Below are 20,916 nucleotides of genomic sequence, written 5' to 3'. Positions count from 1 at the left end.
ATATACCAAACAAGCTTTGTTTCCATGGTTCATCCACAAAGATCTCTTGATTTCCCACTCATTTTTCCCTTAAATTCTCCATAAAAACCCTCTCAAATTCAACAAAACAACTCAACAAAGCACCAAATTGAGGTATTGATCGAGCTATGAAGGCTGTGGCTGTGGCTTTGGCATTGCTTTTGATGGCTATGATTGGTTTGGGTGAAGCTCAAACCATATGCAACATGTCATTTCCTGATATATATTCATGTAGTTCATCGGTGATACCTCCGAACCCGACACCGCCTACCGCCCAGTGCTGCACGGCGCTCTCGCACGCCAACTTGACATGCTTATGCAACTACCAAAAAGCTGGAGCTTTTTCTTATCTTGGCATTGACCCTAATCTTGCCTTGCAGCTGCCTAATAAGTGCAACATTCCTAACCCTCCAACTTGTTAGACGAAGTCTTGTTCAAGTGTTACGATGTTATATATGGTCCATTTAGCATGATAATAATAAACCTTGAACCATATTTATTGCTTATCATATATATTTATTGGTTTGGATGCTCGTAGAGATGTCTATCGAGCAAGACAGAGACAAAGAAGCCTTCTTTATCTCTATCTCTGCTATCTATTTTAATCAACAGTCCTATAAAAATTTTCATTTATTTTTGTGGAGATCGAGACGGAATCTCTCTGTGAGGGAATTTGCATAATATCCCGAGTTTTTGTGAGAAATTTCTGAACATGCATATTTTCCATACTTGGAAGCCCTACTATGCTCATAAGTTTGACGATTTGTAGCGTTGGCCCATGCCCATGTCGTCTTCTTTTATTCATGTCATAAGAATTATAAATGTTTAATTAATAGTAACAACTTTGGTCAAACCATAAATGTATTGCATTTTCTAACAATGAGGCCATTAATGAGGATTTTTAAATACTTTCAAATTTTCATAATTACAGTTGATATGAATAAAATCATTAGCATCACGTTTCAATTATACTAATAAACTTTAGAAAATAAGATTAATACCTCGGAAATATATGAACATAAATCATTTATCTACACTAAAAATAGTCAATTTTTTTTAAACCTACGGTGGAGGAATTTGAAGTACTTCTAACCTCTCGGTTAAGATTATATGTCATAACAAATTGAGTTATTGCAACACCCGAGTCCCAAAGAGGGTTGATTTTTCTAGGATTAATTTCCCGATTTTTCCATTTAAACTTGAACTTTCGAGATCTTATTGATAGCCTTAGAGACCGAATTTCAAGATGAGATAGAAGAGAAAAATTAGAAAATTAATCTTTCTCGAGACTCGAGTGTTACAATTATTGTGAAGTGTATAACATTAAAAGAAAAAACTTCCCCAAAATTTATAGCTGAATATATTGAAATTCATATAAATTTTCATACAAAAACATGAACGGCCCATAATGAAAGGAACGACCAATCCCTATCAATAGTAACGTAAAAGATTTGTCCTTTACCCCAACTTGGATACAAGGCCATGTGAAACCACAGTCTCTTACTTTAACCTTTTCTTTCCATTATTCATTCACGGACATGCTCTATAATTTTCCTTCAATTCTCTATAAAAAGCCCTTCAGTTCTCAAAAGAACTCAACAAAGCACCACACAAAGCTATGGATAGAGCTATGAGGGCTGTGGCTTTGGCTTTGGTTTTGATGACTGTGATGGGTTTGGGTGAAGCTCAAACCATTTGCAACATGCCGGTTGCTGGTTTGTATGCATGTCGACCGGCGGTGACGCCTCCAAACCCGACACCGCCGAATGCCCAATGCTGCATGGCACTCTCGCAAGCTGACTTGCACTGCTTCTGCTCCTACCGGAACTCGGGAGCTCTTCCTTCTCTCGGCGTTGACCCTAATCTTGCCATGCAGCTACCTAAGAAGTGCAACCTTCCTAACTCTCCCAATTGTTAAGAGGAAGTGTTGTTCATGTTATATGGTTAATTTAGCATTAGAGCTCACATTTACGAAAAAGGGGTCTGTTTCTTCGAAGTTTGAACTATATTTTCTGTTGGATTAGTAGTGTATGGGTTTGATGCTCAATGTACGAGTAAATGTTGGGTTAAAAGAATTGTGTGTTTCATTATAATTTATAGACTTTTTCTGGTTTTTAGAACTCGAGGTACTGTTGAATGAGAAATTTTTCTCAAATGATGTTGCGTTTCTTTGCCATAAGATCCAATATCTAATAACCCAATTTTAATTCGATTCAAAATTCAAAACTTAAGACTTTGAAGAACTTTGAATAAAATTTAATATCGAGATCCCAAGTCCCACATCTTTCGTTTTAGGGTAATCTTCTATGTTTTTTTTACACGTAAAAAGTTGTATGATTGTTAAAGCTAAACTAACAAATTATACCATTATACCTTAAATACATGCATACACATATGATACATTTGATTTATGTTAAATGAATTCTAATAATACACCAATAACATACTTAACATATTTAATTTTATAATGCATTAAATCACAATAATTTTTATTCTAATATTTTCCCTGTGGATGGGTCATAGAATATTTGCTGCCCTTGAACAAGCATGACTGACTCAATTCTACGTGTTATGTCATTCCACTATTTTTTAACTCTTATAAAAAATACATCACTTTTATACCATAACACCCTCTATACATCAACAAATATGAAATATACAAATGAATTACAGGTTTTGATTTAGACAATGGTCATGTCACAAATGTTGTAGGTAAAGTTAGTTAAAAATAATTCGATAACTTGAAAAGTTTGATCAACACAATTCAACTAATATATTAGTGAATTGAGTTATGAACTTATTTGGGCTAGATCAGATTTACTAAATTATTTCATAGATTCCATGAGTTGAATCAAACCAACTCAAATTTATTTGGGTTTTAACTAAATAAATATGGCATTAAATGTATATTTTTGAAACCCTAATGGGTATTTTATTTTTACGAAACAATTATATATACAACTATGGGTGTTCGTGGATTAAAAATAAATAGATAGTTTGCAAATGAATATTTTTACTTTTGTTAAAAACAAAACTTTGAATAAACAAACTGAACCAATCAAACCCAAAAAATTTATGGTTGGGTTGGATTGGATTCATTGTTTAACGAAGGTTGTTTGGGTTGAAAAAATTAACAACCCGAACAATTTTGTTGAGTCTAAAAAATACCCAACCCAATCCAACCCACAAACACCCTAGTTGTAGGACCACGACTAATCCACCCAAAATCTTGATCTATATTAAAGGCCATGACTAATGTTAATGGCGGTCTACATGCAGACAAAACACGTCATTCATGGTCTATAATAGACTAGACCATGAACAAGGTCTAATGCAAACTAATTATGTATTATTGTTAAATCAAATAATTTTTGCAACTACAAATGCGTGCCAAACCTAATTCACAATCTCTTGAGATTACCACTGAAAACTAATATATTTTTCTAACAATATGAACTAATGAGAAAACAAAATCAAATTGGAGATGGAATGACAATCAAATATCCATAATCCACTATTCTATTACCAAATAAACCTACTGAGGTTGGTAAAAGACTCCCACATAATATGACCATAGTATATAAAATTTCAATGAACACAATAAAAACTTCTAAATCATGCCTTAATAGTTGTCCAAGAAATGTCATATTCATGCACAAAAATAGATATAATACAAATTAGAAGGATATTTAGAGAATTCCCACATTTGACACAAAAAAGAAACAGTAGCTTCAGTAACATTAGATGCTGTTGTATTATTCATTAAATAAATTGATTCACTGTGAGTGTTATTCATGATGTTATGACCCTATCTAAATTAGGTTCTCTCCCTTTTTTTCTTTCTTTCTTTCTCTTTCTTTCTATAGATTTATTACTTGATATGTAACATAATATTCAATGCCAATATTCAATGCCGATAAACACGATGGAACTAAAAAGTTTTGAGTTGGTACCTACCTTCGTACCAGAGTACTCTTTTGCCTCATCCATTTTGTTGCAGACCATTTTTCGCCTGACAGCACTTCACAACCTCCATGAATGCTATTTGGATCCGACTGTCCATCCAACCCCTGAAGCAATCACATGTAAAGGGAACCGTTAAAACAACAGTCATCTATTTGGAGTATTTTATCGATACAGAGTTGAACTAAGGGTTTGTTTGGAATGACTTCTAGAAAATTATAGAATTTAGGGTCACGTTTGGTGATGTTCCTGTTTCTCATTTCCTATTTACTGTTTTTTGTTCCTCATGTCTACTTTTTTAATGAAATGAAGAATGTGAAAACAAAACAGATTTTGATTTAGAAAACAGAACTGTGTTAACTGTTTCTTGTTTATTTAATGATTCCTTGTTTCCTGTTCTTGAAAATTTTCAGACTAAAAAGTAAAGATTTATATGATAGAAAAAACGAGAGACATGAACAAAAAGAAGAAGAAACTCGATTTTGTTGTTTTCAAAAATTTTATACAAATTTAGACATTTCTGAAAAATGGGAAACGAGAAACAAGAACATATCAAACGATCCATAGTTATTTAAGTTTTTGAGTTGTGATTGAATCCCACGACTTTTGTGGGCAACTCCAAAACAAATCTTAAGCCCTTAATTGGACATCTCTTCGGGATCGAATAATTGATTTAGAAATCAAAATCAAAATCTGTTTTGTTTTCACATTCTTCATTTCATTTTAAGTGGCAAAAAGATACATACCATACTCCAGAAAAGCACTGCATCTCCTCTGACTGGTTTAACTGACAGTCCAGGAACGGTCTTCCCGCCACAACTACACTCACCAGAACCAGCCTGAAGAAAATGTACAAAAGGAATGTTCTGAACACGACACTTGCAAGAAACAAAATTTAGAAGGGGAACATGCCTGTCATTCATGCCAGAAATGGAAGCTGTCAAATGTAATTTGCAATTTCCAAGGAGTTTTTTTGAAATAAGAAAGGATGATGTTTTTTTTTTAGATGTCTATTACTTAGGACATTAACTTCATAACTCTCTTGTGCCTTTCCAAAACACCTATAAATAGCGGGGTTCACCCAGTATAGAGTGTCATAGCACTCCATCAAAAAGGTTTCTCTCTCTATTTCCTCTTCATTCTAAATTTTGGTTTCTTCCTTTCAATACCATCAACATAAGCAACTTCAATACCAACTGTAACTATAACACAACCAGTTGCTACTTCGACCAAATTCGATAACAATCTGAATTTACTTCCGTTTTTAAAAAGGTTAAACTTGTTTACTAGTTTTGTTATTCATTTTTTTTTATTTCTACAAACAATTTTGAAAATTTCACCAAAATTCTAAAAATATAAAACATTTTGGTTTCTAAAGTCGAGTAAAAAAATTTTTTTTTTTCTTTTCAAAAAATCACTTTCAAACAATGAAACTGTAAAATAGACAACTTTAATTGTATAACCTGCAGCTGCAAGATGCCATTGCCATAGCACCATGCCGCTTTCTATCCCTGAGATAACTAAGATTGGAAGGCAGGCTAATTGTCAAAATAATGCAGTTGTTTTCCAAATAAAGAAGCCACAATAATCAAGCAGGTGCCCAAATCTGAAATTCTCCTCTTTTACCACATTCATTTGATGTCAATTAACATAATATAAGTTGCCTACAGTAATGGGCATGCTAGAATTTCTATTGTCCTCTTTTTCTTTTGTTTCCCTCTCTCCTATGTGGCATGAACTACTGTTGAAATGTGCCCTTGTCCATGCCTGATGAGAACATTTAAACATGCAAGGAGAAAACGGGTCGAATACATGGTTTGAGGTGTCCAACTAGAGAGAGACATTAATACAGGCTCAAGACGCAAGGAAGATACGGTTTGCAGAGGGAATAAAGAAAATAGTATTAAACAAAAAGATATTTATTTAATCAGTATTCATAATGTCAAGGAACTAGGATATAATGATGAAAATGTGAAACCCTAAGGAAAATAAACTAAAAACTAAGGGAAGAAAATAGGTAGATTTCGCTCCTACTGAACTTTATTGTACTGGTATGAGAAGAAACAAAAATGACGTTTAAGATGACATCATTTTACCTCCTTTAAAGCCGGGTCGTTTATGGAACACTAGACTGCACTTCAATGTGGAAAATATTTGTCCACAAAGAAATATAATTAACTTGACAAAGTTTCAATTGGCTTAAGATTCAATGGTTGAACCTTTTTTGTAATATCTTAATTATTTATATAATATAGTTCATTGATGAGTGGTAAAGTATACAAAAGTTTTTTTTTAAGAAACGAAGACAAAATAAAAAAGTTATTTATAAAAAAAAAAAAACATTTTTTTTCAATGTGTCCCTTCCATACGCAATTCCTAATTTTTTAGAAGATGTTGAATTTAAATGCCAATGTGGTGTCCATCCAAGCGTGCTTCTAGGCCCGTAATTCTCGTCCTATTCATCTCTTGTCTTGCTTCCGATGTCATACATCAGAAACTTGAATGGAAATAAGAATACTGTTCTATCCCGCATTTATATTGGACTAATTATCGACTCCCAGTCCATGACTAAACGGATATAACATGTGGATAGCTATGAAATGGTCGGTAAAATTGAACTTTTCTTTTTACATATAAACTAATGCATCAAATTGGGCTTCCGTCTAAGAGGATGTCTCTGTTCTCTTCTTGCTTCGTTATAGTCTTGTTCTTTAATATCAATGGGTTGTTTTTATAAATAAGAAAACTAATACATTATAGCAATGAAATTTAATTCAGCAAGTAAAATGGTAAATACCTTCGGAAAGTAGGTTTCTCCACCTTCAACGTTTTCACTTAGATACATAAGCATGGTTGCAATTCGCTGACCACCACGCATCAAGTTATACTGTATAAAGAAAACATGGAGGAAACGTTGCATGCCATCAGCAAGAGCACAAGTTCGGCATACTTATAATAACAAATATAAACAAATAAATAAATACTGATTTTAGAATACTAAGATTCATGGCTGAAGAAATAACAAGAATCTTACAGTATCAGAAAAGTAGTCATGATGAGGCTTGTAAAATTGACTCTTCTCGTACCTGTACTGCTTGAAATGTTAGCCTTAAAACTGAAGCACAAACCATTATAGCGAGCATCTTCACAGAAACAAAATTATATCCATACCTTAACACTTGAATGAACTCTCCATTTTCTATTGGTATTTGAGAATAGACAGAAATTCTTTTTTCGATTGCCTGCTTTCACATATTCCAAAACACAGGAAGTCTATCACCAAGCAAGAGATAACACAAAGATAAGCAAACGGGGCAGTAAAAATGAAAGATGCTGGCGATGTTTAGCATGCTTTATAATGTTTCCACCTAATTTGAAAGAGTAACTCAAATTCAGAACAAAACTCCGAATTTCCACATTCTCTGTAACTTGTTCCTTCTGGGAGGCTTAAGACCAAGGAACTTCTGAAGGAAGAGATCGATGCCTTACCTAACTTGAGCACACCTCGCATTCAAGGATTTTCAAAAAATGTACCGAACTTTTAAGATCCACAATTTTCAAATGCACTCCAGGGTTAAGGATTGACAATAGCTCTTCAGTAATGTATTTAGTTACCACTTAGCGGTTAATAAGTCTTTTGCTTCGAGCCTGTTTGGTATATGGTCGAATATTTAAGTACCATGACTAATCTTCTTTTTGGGTTCCTAAGAAATTTCCAAATATTTTTTTCTACAATAAATCAAACTCCCTTTAAGAAAATAAATGAAAGAATACACGGACAAAAAAAGTTCACAAAAGGGGAACCAAACTACGAACTACAAAAATGGGTTGACATATGGGTATTCAAGCATTGTTTTTTAAAAATCTACTGAGAATTGTTAGTGCACCTGCCAAGCTAGGTAATAGACGTAATCTAACTTTTAGGAAGCACTGTAGGAAGAGAGCCGAGTGAAAATTGGGCTAAGGCATTAACAACGTGCCAAGAAAATGCAGTGTGGCTGCACAAGAATAATTTTCGCAACATTGCTTGAGGACAAACAATAGTTTAAGTTTGGGGGTTCGATAATTTGTGAACAACAAGATTTACTTTGAGTTCCTACTCAAAGCTTCATCCAAAGAAGACTGGATTTCTTTCAAATTTTTAAAAGATTTGGTGACAGTGCATGTAGAGTGGATCTACCTCAAGATCTCAAAATCAACCCACCTTCAATATTGCTGATCTTTTGAATATCATCCTCCTGACATCTTTTCTTTGGTGGTCTAAAACTCGAAAGTTTTTCTTTGGAGGGAAGAATTGACGTAATCTGGTTCTTTCGAAGTTCTTGATCTGTTTCTTTACAGTTCTTGCAGAATCTTTTAAAGAATCTTTAGTTTCTTGTTTGGACGTGGTGTAAATGTTGGGTAACTGATAGATGCAATTTTTTGTTTTTGGTCAGCCACTTATTTACTGTTACTTCACTACTAGTTACCTTAGTCTGTTACTTTTTGTTTTGTCACTCTTAAAAGGACTGAGGTTGCCTATTTGAAGTTAATGAGAATTTGAAGTTTTTCTACATTTGGCTTGCACCAAGAACCATGTGGAATAGTCTATAGTTTATAAAACTATATTATGGATTGTAATTGTCACAATCGCAATTCTTCAAGACTCGTAAAGCGATTGTATAACATTTATTCTCGCCCTTACTTAGATTACCAGGGGCACAAATGACCTATCTCGTAGCCTCGGCCTCTATTATTAAAAACAACTTTAGAAAACGAGGTCAAAGAAAGTTTTGGAAAACGCTTATGAAAGTATTTTTTAAAGGTAAATGTTATATGCTAGCAAGCCATAAGAGACAACAATGTATTGATAGCATATTACCGAACCCTATAGTACATTAAAAGACAAAATTGTCTTTGACAGGTGTAGACATTAAAAGCAGTAATGAATATAACTATACTAGAATGAAAGACATATGGTTTGGAATAGACATGCAGCCACAACCAACACACCCTGGACGGCATGACCATGACACTTGGCATGCCTAAATGCTCTACTGTAAATGATGCGTACATGATCATTTATGGTTTCTTTAAATAAAAAATCTTGTCTAAAACAAGTGGAATAGATATGAAAATTTAAATGAAAGAACTTTTAACTAAATTGAAAACTTTTCCATAAAGTTAACTTTTGAGCACATCCATATCCATTACTAGAAACATCAAAATATACCAACAATTTCTTTGTAATTAATACCTGGACCATCGGAAATTTTTTATCTCGATGGCCTAAAAACATTCCCGAGCTCGTTCTGAAATCACTCTTAACTCCCTGAAAATAAATCCACAAGGGGGAGACCATATATATATTTAACATATCATTGTCAACTAGAAGAAAAATTCTTTTTATAGGAAAATATATATCATTCAACCCAAAGAACAATACTATGTGGATCCTCCAATACAACTAATAGTATCGTTAACAACAGAACGAAGCAAAACTATCAATGACAATCCTGAACTATAGAATCTATCAAGAGAAAAATATATCCACGCAAGGAAAAATGAAGTTAACCTAGAAAAGGAGAACAGTATTAGCACTTCAATATTAATATAACATCTACACATAAATAACGATATTTTATCTTATCATAATTATCAGCACAAATTAGCAGCATTCTATAAATACACACTTAGGCAAAGAAAAGGAATTAAATAATTAAAATAAATAAATACATATATATTCATAAAAAATAAAAATAAAAAGTATCTAAGTCACACCTAGTACTTTGGATCATCAGCTTATTTATATGCCTTAGATATACCTAGATGGGGTCCTTCCCTTTCAGTTTTATGACTTTGCGACTTGATCATCCTTTTTTGTAAGAAATCTCTTCTTTAGCGATAGTCCAAATCTTTTGACCTCTTTGAGACAATTTCCTTTTAGTACCTACTCCACGAGACCCTTTCCCAAGGAAACAAGGTTTTAATAAAAAAATTGCCTGAAGGATGCCAACTTTGAGATCATCTCATCTGTTCCTTATTCAATCTTTTTGTTTTCCAGCGTTCTTCCCAGCTTTGAGAAATGGTGGAATGAAACGATAGAAGAAGGCTGGGCAGGTTATGCCTTCACGAAAAAGCTCATGGATTTGAACCGGTTCCAAACAAGGTGGAATAAAGATGTTTTTGGCAACGTTCAAGAGTCCAAGAGGAAGCTATTTGATTCTATCAAAGAAAATTGACGCTTTGGAGGGCACTGACCAGTTGAAGAAGTATTAGACATTCAAAATCTGCTTAAAGAGGAGCCGACTCAAATGATAGTTAGAGGACATAGAATGTGGCTTAGAAAATGCAAGCTCAAATGGCTGAAGGAAGGGGATGAAAACTCCACTTTTTCCACAAATGGGCTTCATCAAGAAAGGGTAGGACTTACAATGCTTCTCTCGAAAATGATAAAGGTGAGCTGATTACCTTTCAGCTTGGAATTGAAGAAGTGGTTGGATATTTTTCTAACCTTCACAATCGAGCAGACACAGAACAGAGATTCACCATTAATCTGAATTGGGCGCCATCGGATTTGGTTATGAAAGAGAACCTGGAGGTTCCATTCAATGAGGCAGAAATTTTCAAAACAGTTTCCGACAAGGGAAATCCAAAATCTCCAGATCCAGATGGGTTGACAAGCAAATTTTTTTTTAAAGAATGTGGAACATCGTGAAGTGTGATTTAGTAGCAGTGTTCCACAATTTTTTTGAAAATTTTATCATTATAGGTGTACCAATGAACTGTACATTTGCCTCATACCAAAGAGAAACAATGTGACCAAGGTCAAGGGTTTTAGACCAATTAGCTTGATTACTTCCCTTTATAAAATCATTGCCAAAGTGCTTGCAGGGAATCATTCTAAAAATTGGCTAAAGATGATCTGGAAGGTCCCCAACCCTAAAATGGAAACTTGAGCCCCAAAGGATCACAGACACAAAGAAAGAAATGGGAAAAAAAGGTTGAAAAACAGCTAGATGACTGAAAACTGGCAAAAGCACTAAATGAAGATGACCAGATCAAAACGACAACACAATTGGCGGTGGAATTGCTGACTGTTGACAGTCGTGGGTTGCGTGTGCCCAGAGAAGAGAAAAGAAAAGTCACAGACGTGGATAAACCCATGTGAATGAGTGAAACTAAACGAAATAGCAAACCACAAGGAAGAAAGACAACAATGACAACTGTGGTTGATGGCAACGACGTAGACAACTGGCAGTGACCACTATGATGACTGCATCATGGGTTTTAATACGGGGTCCTTCTTGTTAACCCTCTGTCCTCAATAGTGTGTTCTTTGTAAAGAGGATCGAAGGCATGATCAAGTCCTCTAGTTATGCCCTTTTACCCATTTGTTTGTGTTAGGTCTTCTGAGGTGTTTGAAGTTGTAGGCTCCTAAGAGATTTTGTTGTGATACAATTCTTGAGATCTAATTATATCTTTTTCTCTTTCTTCTTTTCTGAGAAAGAGGTAGAACACAGCATATTTGGTTAGGAAAGAAGAGGAGAATGTCTCAAAGGAAGGAGAATCATGGGAGGATTTTCCTCGGGGTTTCAGGAGAAAACCATAGAGAAACAAATTATTTTATTCCCAAAATTTAAAGAAACAGCCTACACACTAACATCAATATAAATCCAGCAAGAGAAAACAACTACCTAATGTAGTTGGATATCATGCTTGAAACTAACAGACGTGATAATAATATATACCTTCCCGGTTTTTGTATCCACAACAGTGGAAATTTCAAGGTGAGGAAGTGCTATTGCCTTAAGGTAGTCACACTCCTGTACAAATAATCAATTAGTCAAAACAGAAACTATCTTGTACCAGTACCCAAAATATAGGCTTCTTGAACCAAAGTAGAACTGATAAAATTACATTAGAAGTGAGATTTATAATGAATAGTAAAAAAAACTAAAAGGTAATGAGACGAGTATTCTAGAGGAAAATTTCTGAAAGGATATCTCATTCTAAACTTTTAAGGTAAAAGCCTATCCCTCGGCATGATACCCAGAATTGATGGCTGGATGATAAGTTGAGAAAGTTTACGAGCAAGTTGAGAAAGTTTACAGGCAAGTCTCTTTAGCCAAATGTCTGGAGATTACCAACTTCTCTAGAAAGAAATGATCAAATGTGAATTAAATATACAATATCTTCAACAAATTGAATTGTTTTTCATGGTGTGTGTGACTTTGGCTGGCATCAACACGAATGACAAAGTTCTAAGGAGAATTCCAGTCTAATCATCTTGGCTAACTGGTGTTGTCTTTACAATCAAATTGTTGAAAACCTTCACTTTATTTTTTTTTATTTTTTATTTTTTTTGGTAGTTATTTTGCCTCCACCAGCTGGTGCCTGTTCAATAAATTTGGTAATTGAGGTTGCCTTCCTATAACCTTCAAAAACTTCCCATACCAGCTTTTGTGCGGGCACTCACTCAAGAAAAAAGGCCGACTTTTACAACAAAAAGAAAATTCAATTAATGCTGCTCTTTGAAAGAAAAAACTGAACAATTCAGGGATCTTTAAGGGTTAAGGCAAATGCATTGAGCATTGGTAGGAACAAATTTTTGATTTAGCTTTTTTTATGTACTGGTCCATAAGTACACTCGGAGTATCCGTTTGCAGTTTCCTTCAACTTCAGGCTAGCATGATTCCTTATCTTGTCTATCTCTATCTCTATCTCTACCTCGTTTTCTGTGTGGGAAGTTTTCTCTCATCAAAAGAAAAATAAAAAAGCAAATAGAAAAATAAAAATTATTAAATATGTCCCCCAGCTTCGAAATATGGACAATCAAGAAAGAGAAATAACCAAAAGAAAATATTATTGGTGATTAAAGCCCAAACCAATGCATTAAAATAGATCAGACTTCAAACATCAAAAGCATGATGCACTCTTCGTTCCAAAATGTCCTTACATTCCTTTCAAGTCAAATAATCCAAAAATAGCTAGGACTAGTAGAGTCTAAAGAACCCTATTGCATCCAGTGAAAGATTAAAAACAATAGCCTCTTTCGAGTTCTCAGACCTTTGATTACAAAACAAATTTATATAATTGACACCATGAAGGGTCAAAACCTCCACCATCATTAACATCATTCTGTGCAACAACATTACACACTCCCAACTCATGTTTTATTTTATCCTAAATTTAATCTACCTTTTAACTTCCTACATTTCTTAATTCATTTCCAGTAAAAAAAGTAGCAACCACCCGAATAGTCTCAAATATCTCATGCAAAAGTGAAAAAAGAGAAAATATCTCAAGATCTTCTCCCATTATATAGACTTCTGTTTGATGAGAGATTCACCTACAAGGTCCGTTTGTTCAACATTTTTAGTCATCCTCTAAGCAAATGACCAATTATTTTTCTTCAATCTATCATTCCAAAAACAAACGAGTTAGGAACATTATTGTCATTACCATCAAAGCCAATCTCAACCATGAACAACAATAGTGTTTTGGATCCCAATCACTCCTGTCAGCATGCCACAACACAGTGGGACTCCTCCATTGTAGTCACTAGAAAACACTTTCATGATGGTTGGTACAAAATCACGAGGGCCAACGATTTTTGCTTCCTGAATCCATTTCGTCCAGACAAAACCCTTCTCCGATTTGCTAGTGTTATTCTTGTGCAAGGGTCATATTAATCTCTCTTTATCGTTCCAGTTTTATCAGATCTCCCCAAAGGAACCAAGCCCTCCTCCGATGTGAAAATGGAAAGCAAGCAAAAAACCTATGCACCAAGGCAAGCTGGTATGAAGTTGAATCCTTCCTCCTAAAAAATTGAACCATGGAATATTGATGTCAACCCAGGTTTGGTCCTACGGAGGTTGTATCAAATAAAATCCCTACCACTGGACCATTAGGACCCTGATACGTTGAAAGCCATTTGAAAGGCTTGTGGAGGTTACTTTAATTCAGCAAGAAAGACTTTGTCCAAATTGGACCCCATGGAAGTGCAGGCATCGAGGTGAAGAGCAACAACTTTTGATTTTGTCCTGATAGAAATAGAAATACCTTTGTCTCCAAAGGCTCCTTTAACTGTATAACTTGATCTATTCTTCATAGTTGATTACCACGTTGGTTATATGGTCAGAATCCATGGCAAGGAGCCATTGTCGCAGGTCTCCCAATGATAAAATGATACCCTCAGATGTACAATGAGACCCACCCTTTCCCCTTATACCTAACCCGACTTTACATACACCCTCTTATGACAAACTAGCTGCTTCCATCAATCAACAAGACACCTTCCTCGTTCCTAACACAAAATTTTCCACTTCCCCTCCCCACCTTGACTCTGAAAACGACTATGCATCCAGCCCTCTCCCTCTTTCCACTGCCCCACCCTCCCTCATGGTGACAAAATCTAAAACCAACCTTCACCCAAGCAGATTGATCTAGTACGACACACAGGCTGGCACCTCTTTTGTAATGACCCAAAATTTTCTACTTAGTCTAAGGTTGCTACCATACATTTGACCTGACATTTCATGCTATAGAATTTTCTACTTAATCTAAGGCCACTTCCTCCTTGGGGTGCACCAACGTTAGGTGTCTAGAAGAAAAATAACCCGATGCAATGGAGCATCGATTTTAGAGAACGGAATATGAGGACCCTAGTCTAGATAAGATTTCAAGACAAATTAATAGAGTCCAGTGACATATAGGCTACCACTTCCACCCAATGTACGACGAACCTCATTTACTGATGGACTATGAACCTGTCAAATTAACGAGGACTTAAGTTACAAAGAGAAGCCTATGAAAATCTTAATCTACGAGTTGAAAGTCTTACTCAAGAAAGATATTGCCTTCGTCAAGTACGGAGGCAAGACCACCACACGCAAGAAGCCATATTAGAACACGAAGATAGGAGAAAATCACCCCAATTAGTACACCAGTTTAATACTTTCAAGGACGAAAGTTCCTTTTAGAGGTATATAATGTAGGGATTAAAAATAATAATAATAAATAAATAAATGAGTGGTGGCAGTTACACGTTGGACTTTTGCATATGCCAGTATTCAATCCCAACTAATTTTTAGCTCAATTCATCGGATCCAACTCCATTTCATCTTCTAAAAAATATATATAAATAATGGACCTGGACTTTTGCATGTGCCAGTATTCAATCCCAACTAATTTTTCGCCCAATTCATCGGATCCAACTCCATTTCATCTTCTAAAAAATATATATAAATAATGGACCTTTCAGCCTCAAACTCTCCACTCCTACCCTCAAAACCCTCAATTGATCTCTGATTTTTTATACGTGCGTTGGTTTTGAATTCAGAATGAACCGATTTGAGATCAATTTTGGGAACCCAATTTTTGGCCTATCTGCACCATTCCGACCCTCCCGAACCTGTTTTTGACCTCAATTAAGAAATCGACGATCGGCGATAACGTAGGGAGAGGTTCCTACACCCTTGTAAAGAATGCTTCATTTCTTAATTAAGGAACGGTGCAGAAAAGGTCCGGGAGAGTCGGAACGGTGCAGATAGGCCAAAAATTGGGTTCCCGAAATTGATCTCAAATCGGTTCATTCTGAAATCAAAATCAACGCAAGAATATGAAATCATAGAAATGATGGGGACAATGACGGGGGTATACAAAAAGAATTGGTAAAAAGTGGAAATGGGATTGGAATTGGGACTCTAGATTTAAAGTGGAAGAGGAGGGTTTTGAGGGTAAGAGTGGAGAGTCTGAGAAGGTCCATTATTTATATATATATATTTTTATCTATTTTTATCTTAAGCGGAAAAAGAGGAAAGAGGTTGACCGCAAAATTAGCAAGTATGGAAGATGAAATGGAGTTGGATCCGATGAGTTGGATGAAAAATTAGTTGGGGTTGAATACCCAAGCTTGGCATATGCAAAAGTCCAACGTTTAATTGCCACCACTTTATTTATTTATTATTTATTATTATTATTATTTTTTTTTTGAATCCTTACATCTTCCTTGAGAACTTTGTTGAGGAAGACAAAGTTGAAGCCTTATAGACCTAGGAGCCCCTTTTCCCTCAACAGTCATGCGTATCATTGCCCCATGGCTTTAGAAGAACCATGTGTAATATGCCTATCCCTTCTACAAACAAGAGGACAAACGCATCCAAGAAACAAAATAAATAAGTCAGAGAGTCATAAAGTCCCATATCCTTAGAACTCAAGGATGCAATCAATTATGAAAAACCTTCGAGAAAATCATTCCATCCTATCCTTCAGATTTTATGGTTTATAACATCTTGAGGCAATGGATTGTTTCATTGAGCCATACAGCCACCCTAAGAGGGCTTGATCCACTATAATCCATTCATTGTGCTCTGCATTCGGAATAGTTATGGTTGAGGACTTGTCTTTGTTGGTAACAGCTATGAGCTCTGCCGATGGGGATTTGGTTCCCAATATGAAACTGTCCAACCTTTGTCCTCTTAGAACAGGTAGAATCATTGACTTTCAAAGTGCACAGTGTTTTCATTTAACTGTACGTAGAGTCCTGAGTTTAGCCCATCACATGATGAAGTCTTAACAATGTTGCTTCCTAAGAGTGAAAGCCTTTGTTGAACATGATGTGGTAGACGTTGTGGGAGTTGAGACCGTTGTTTCCTTTCCTAAAGCCCTGGTTGAAGGAGGCTAAAGGAGATGAGGTGTTGGCTTGGGTAGCTCTCTAATACCAAGTTTAAAGTGATGCCTTCTGGGAATATGTGTTGTCTCACTAAATTGAATCAGAATATCTCAAGGAGTACACATACAAGTTTTTGAAACCCTAGTAGTAATGTATAATGGGCTTGACTGTATAAATACACAAGCCCATTAAATACTTGATACAAATATAATAAGTAAATCTGAGTGTTGCTGGGCCATGAATTATGAGTTGATAATAATCCATGTGTTCAACATGGATGGAACAAAATCAAAATGTCTATTTGGAGAAGGAGCTCTTTCAGCATGTTTTACAATCTTGTTATAATATATGGTATTTCTTGGCGTAAACTGTCTACCCCTTCACTTCCTATATATATGCTTCTCTTTAAGCTAATTGGGAAAGCCCTTTGAAATCCCGTAGATTTTCATCCTTTTTTGTAAATTTCATTCATCAATGAAATTGTTACAGACAGAAAACAATATATTTTATAATAAGACACCTAGTTGAAAGTATGCCTATCTTTAATAAAGATTCTGAAAGGAAAGAATATGCAGTAAATCGATAACATTCAGCAAAAGAATTACCATACTGATGGGATTATGCTCACCTCTGGGCTCAAGAAATTATGCAATACAATGATTCGTGGTGACCAGCTTACTACTTCTGGTTTAACCTAAACCACAAAATAAAATGGAAACTTTCATTAAGGACAGGAAACTTCAAATGATAATATGGTAAACTTGCCTACTAATTATTCCCTGAAGAAACACATACTTAGAATCAAAAAAATTCACTTAAATGTTAAAAAAATGTCCCATCAATGTAAAAGAGCAGGCCTGTTAGTAGAAATGACACGATACTAGTACTCCAAAATTTCTTCATTACTAGCATATCATCCATCGACTATCATTTTTGCTTTCAAATAATATTTCTAATATTTTTGTACATTGATATCTACATTTCATGAGATATGAAACAATGTTTCAATTATTTACATTCGTATTTGAATGAATTGACCGCTTTTTTCCACATATAATATGTGAGAATGTTTCTCCTCTTATGCTTCTAGATTGAATTATCCTTCCAGGGCTTGGTAATTACTCTCATCTTGGTTCAAGCTAATTACAGAGAGTCTTAGTAATCTCTTTCCCCTTCTAGAATTGAGGGTATCCTTTTCCTCTTTTTCTTTTCTTTTTTGTGTGTGCGGGACAGTGTTGAATTATAGTATTCTTTAGCCTTCTTACTCATTTCTACTTGAACACAATCATATTATATGCTTTCCTCCAAAGTACTCGGTTCTTAACTTTTATTTTGTTTACAAAGGATAAAGAAACATTTTGCATATTCAGTATCCAATCGTCTTTGAATAACAAGGCATCTAAATATCCCAAAACCAAAAAAATAAGGTTAGAAAATCATAAATAAAAAAATAGTGATAAGCATACATAGCCAAGACGAAGAATTTCTGCTTCTTTGTCATTAATCCAATTAGGAAGACCTGAAAATTAGCAAAAAGGGAATGAACAAGACAAAATCAGAAATAAATAAAATCAGTTGCAAGAACATGGTGACTATTAGACATTTTCATATATTTTGTTAAATCTTTTTTTTTTTTTTTAGATTTATTTTTTAGAAAACTCTATTTGAAGTTACTTCGATTAGAGCCTTGATACCAACATTTAATATTTTCAAAAACAAAAACAAACAGACTGATTATTCAACAGCACAACAAGAATTGATGTATTTATTTTTACTGGAGAGAAACAATTGTTACAAATTAGAAAATAAAATTTAGAAAGAAAGAAGATAAGGAAATAATAATAATAATAAATAATGTTCTCCAATTGGTCCCGTCTGGACAAAAAACAGGACAATTACATACAAAAAATTTATGCATCTTGGCTGAAAACATAATTTGCCATGTTCATCATATGAAATAAACTGAAGTTGAAAACCACTTTTGAAGCAAAAACAGAGATGAACAACTTGCAGACATGCTAAATCATAGAAGATATATGGCACATAAATTTGACAAAAGAGAGATACATCCCCTTCAAACCAATTTTGATGTTACTTAATAAGGGTAAACTTTTGTGTTAAAGATGATCCTATTGTAATCTTTTCAACCTCGAGGTAATTGATGATGGCTATCATACTGAGTTTTATGTAACCTTCCAGCAGGTAGAAACTCGTTGCCTGCAAAGACATGGATCGTACAAAAGTCAATCATTTTAGTTATACCAAAACAAACCATGCCTCATAACATATAGGATGCAGCCAGCAAGTGCCGTGAAGTCAGCAAAGATGGATGATATTCTTTTGCATAAATACATCAAGAGCTCTTGGCTAAATGAAAATGTCCACATCGTTCAGTCATTCTTCCAAATAAAACCTGGAAGCCGTAAGTTTTATGGCATGCAAACAAAATTTCAAATCCTAGTGAGATCCATACATCTACTTCAGAGAATTTAAAATGATCTATGTAAGAAACAAGACTTCTCTTCAACGAATTTCACGTTGAACCATTATGAGTGCAGCCGCTTAAATAAACTATCTTCTATGTGCTCCAAAGTCCAAGTATTGGGTCCATTCCAGATACTTACCATTAACAATTTTTTAGTCAAGTTGAACAAAAGAAATGTTACAACGACATTAGCAAGCAGTTATTTACAGAAACTTTTCTCTTTTTCACGAAACTCGGCCTTATTATGCCTACAGTGCATGATACAGAATTCAGTTTCTTAGGGCTTTCAATTGGAAATACGTTCATAATGTACTATTCTTTTCTATTAGTTTGAACCAAATAAGTTAACTCATACTGCACATTGACTGTAACACTAACAGGCAAGTATTTACAGTACATTTCCACTTTTTCACAGAACTCGGCCTTATTATGCCTATGGTGCATGCTATAGAATTGAGTTTCTAAGGGCTTTCAATTGGAAATATGTTCATAATGTACTTTCATTTTCTATTAGTTTGTACCAAAATAAGATAACTCATACTACACGTTGATTATAACACCAGCAGGCAAGTACTTATAGGACCTTTCCTCGTTTTCACAGAACTCAGCCTTATTATGCCTATGGAGCATGCTATAGAATTGAGCTTCTTAGGGCTTTCAATTTGAAATATGTTCATAATGTACTTTCTTTTTTCTAATAATTTGAACCAAAATAAGTTGACTCATACTGCACATTGACTGTAACACTATAAAAGGCAAGTATTTACAATACCTTTCCTCTTTTTCATGGAACCCGGCTTTATTATGCCTATGGTACATGCTACAGAATTGAGTTTCTTAGGGCTTTCAATTGGACATATGTTCATAATGTTCTTTCTTTTTCTATTAGTTTGAACCAAAATAAGTTAACTCATACTGCATATTGACTGTAATCTTGTGTTATTTCCTCAACATTTTATAGATCTTTTTATTAATAAACATATATTTATATATATACGCTTCTCCATAAACATGAATGAAAATAAAATTCATGATTGAAATGATCCAAGCCCAACCCCAAACCTCTTTCATATAAGATACTTTCATTAATAATTTCAAGTTTTTTTTATCCTAGATGACAAATAAACCAAGAAGAGTACCAGTGGAGTCCTCTAGCCTCCTTATAAATGCTAGTTGAAACAAAGCACCTGCAATTACCATTCAAGAAAGCAACTTACAGTCAGAACTTTGCATAGTTCTCTAGAAGTACAGAATCACAATCAAGTCACCAAATTTTATCAAACACGAACAAAGAATCCAGCCAAATGGTACGAGGATTCATCTTAAAACGGATCAATCATTGCATACAAAAGAGCTGCAACGTCTAATTAAAAATAAAGGGAGGAAAGTGTTCTTCTATCCATTTATCAAAGCCATGGAGCAGCAGAATTGCAGAAAATGAAGACAAGGACATTTACAAGGCGTCGACCACAGGTGTAGCTACCAATCTCCGATAGAGCGGGCAAATATACAATTAGGAAGCGAGAAATTTGAAATATATATATATATATATATATATATACGACGTAATTCGCAAATGTTCGCAGCAATCCCTCGCTCCTCTAAGGAAGCCAGCTCTCGCAAGAACTCCTCCTACAACAGGATTACAACATAACTCGGATTTAACATACATTGACAGATACCTCAACAAATCGCCAAGCCTCTTATCATTCCAGTTCATCCAAACACATAAACGCAAAAAAAAAAAAAAAAAAAAAAAAAAAAAAAAAAAAAAAAAAAAAAAAAAAAAAAAAAA

General features: G+C 34.6%; 2 protein-coding genes and 1 non-coding gene across 5 annotated transcripts in view; 1 reads left to right on the top strand and 2 right to left on the bottom strand.

The window, feature by feature from the left end:
• The first annotated feature begins 1,594 nt into the window (after nucleotides 1-1,594).
• Nucleotides 1,595-2,173, top strand: LOC111479523 (putative lipid-transfer protein DIR1). The gene has a single exon (XM_023124229.1). The coding sequence runs from the start codon at nucleotides 1,637-1,639 to the stop codon at nucleotides 1,934-1,936; it is 300 nt and encodes a 99-aa protein (XP_022979997.1). The 5' UTR covers nucleotides 1,595-1,636; the 3' UTR covers nucleotides 1,937-2,173.
• Nucleotides 2,174-3,748: 1,575 nt separating this feature from the next.
• LOC111479450 (prolyl 4-hydroxylase 1) overlaps nucleotides 3,749-20,916 on the bottom strand; it is an 18,054-nt gene continuing 886 nt past the window's right edge. For 2 of the 3 annotated variants that reach the window (XM_023124126.1, XM_023124127.1), the window contains 11 exons: nucleotides 20,261-20,308; nucleotides 18,785-18,853; nucleotides 18,103-18,155; nucleotides 17,265-17,330; nucleotides 11,712-11,786; nucleotides 9,218-9,292; nucleotides 7,153-7,223; nucleotides 7,016-7,067; nucleotides 6,779-6,868; nucleotides 4,728-4,820; nucleotides 3,749-4,088 (listed from right to left, as the gene is read on the bottom strand). In XM_023124126.1, the coding sequence (XP_022979894.1) occupies nucleotides 3,972-4,088; nucleotides 4,728-4,820; nucleotides 6,779-6,868; nucleotides 7,016-7,067; nucleotides 7,153-7,223; nucleotides 9,218-9,292; nucleotides 11,712-11,786; nucleotides 17,265-17,330; nucleotides 18,103-18,155; nucleotides 18,785-18,853; nucleotides 20,261-20,308 (809 nt within the window). In that variant the 3' untranslated portion in view covers nucleotides 3,749-3,971. The remainder of the gene's footprint in view (nucleotides 4,089-4,727; nucleotides 4,821-6,778; nucleotides 6,869-7,015; nucleotides 7,068-7,152; nucleotides 7,224-9,217; nucleotides 9,293-11,711; nucleotides 11,787-17,264; nucleotides 17,331-18,102; nucleotides 18,156-18,784; nucleotides 18,854-20,260; nucleotides 20,309-20,916) is intronic. The other variant, XM_023124128.1, reaches the window with a different exon arrangement.
• On the bottom strand, nucleotides 13,599-13,699 carry LOC111480154. The gene has a single exon (XR_002717769.1). It is a non-coding gene; the product is annotated as a U6 spliceosomal RNA (small nuclear RNA).

Source organism: Cucurbita maxima, unplaced genomic scaffold, assembly GCF_002738345.1.
Source record: "Cucurbita maxima cultivar Rimu unplaced genomic scaffold, Cmax_1.0 Cma_Scf00005, whole genome shotgun sequence".
In the NCBI taxonomy this organism is placed as follows: Eukaryota; Viridiplantae; Streptophyta; class Magnoliopsida; order Cucurbitales; family Cucurbitaceae; genus Cucurbita; species Cucurbita maxima.
The sequence above is the reverse complement of the archived record's forward strand: the minus strand, read 5'-3'. Positions and strand labels throughout refer to the sequence as shown.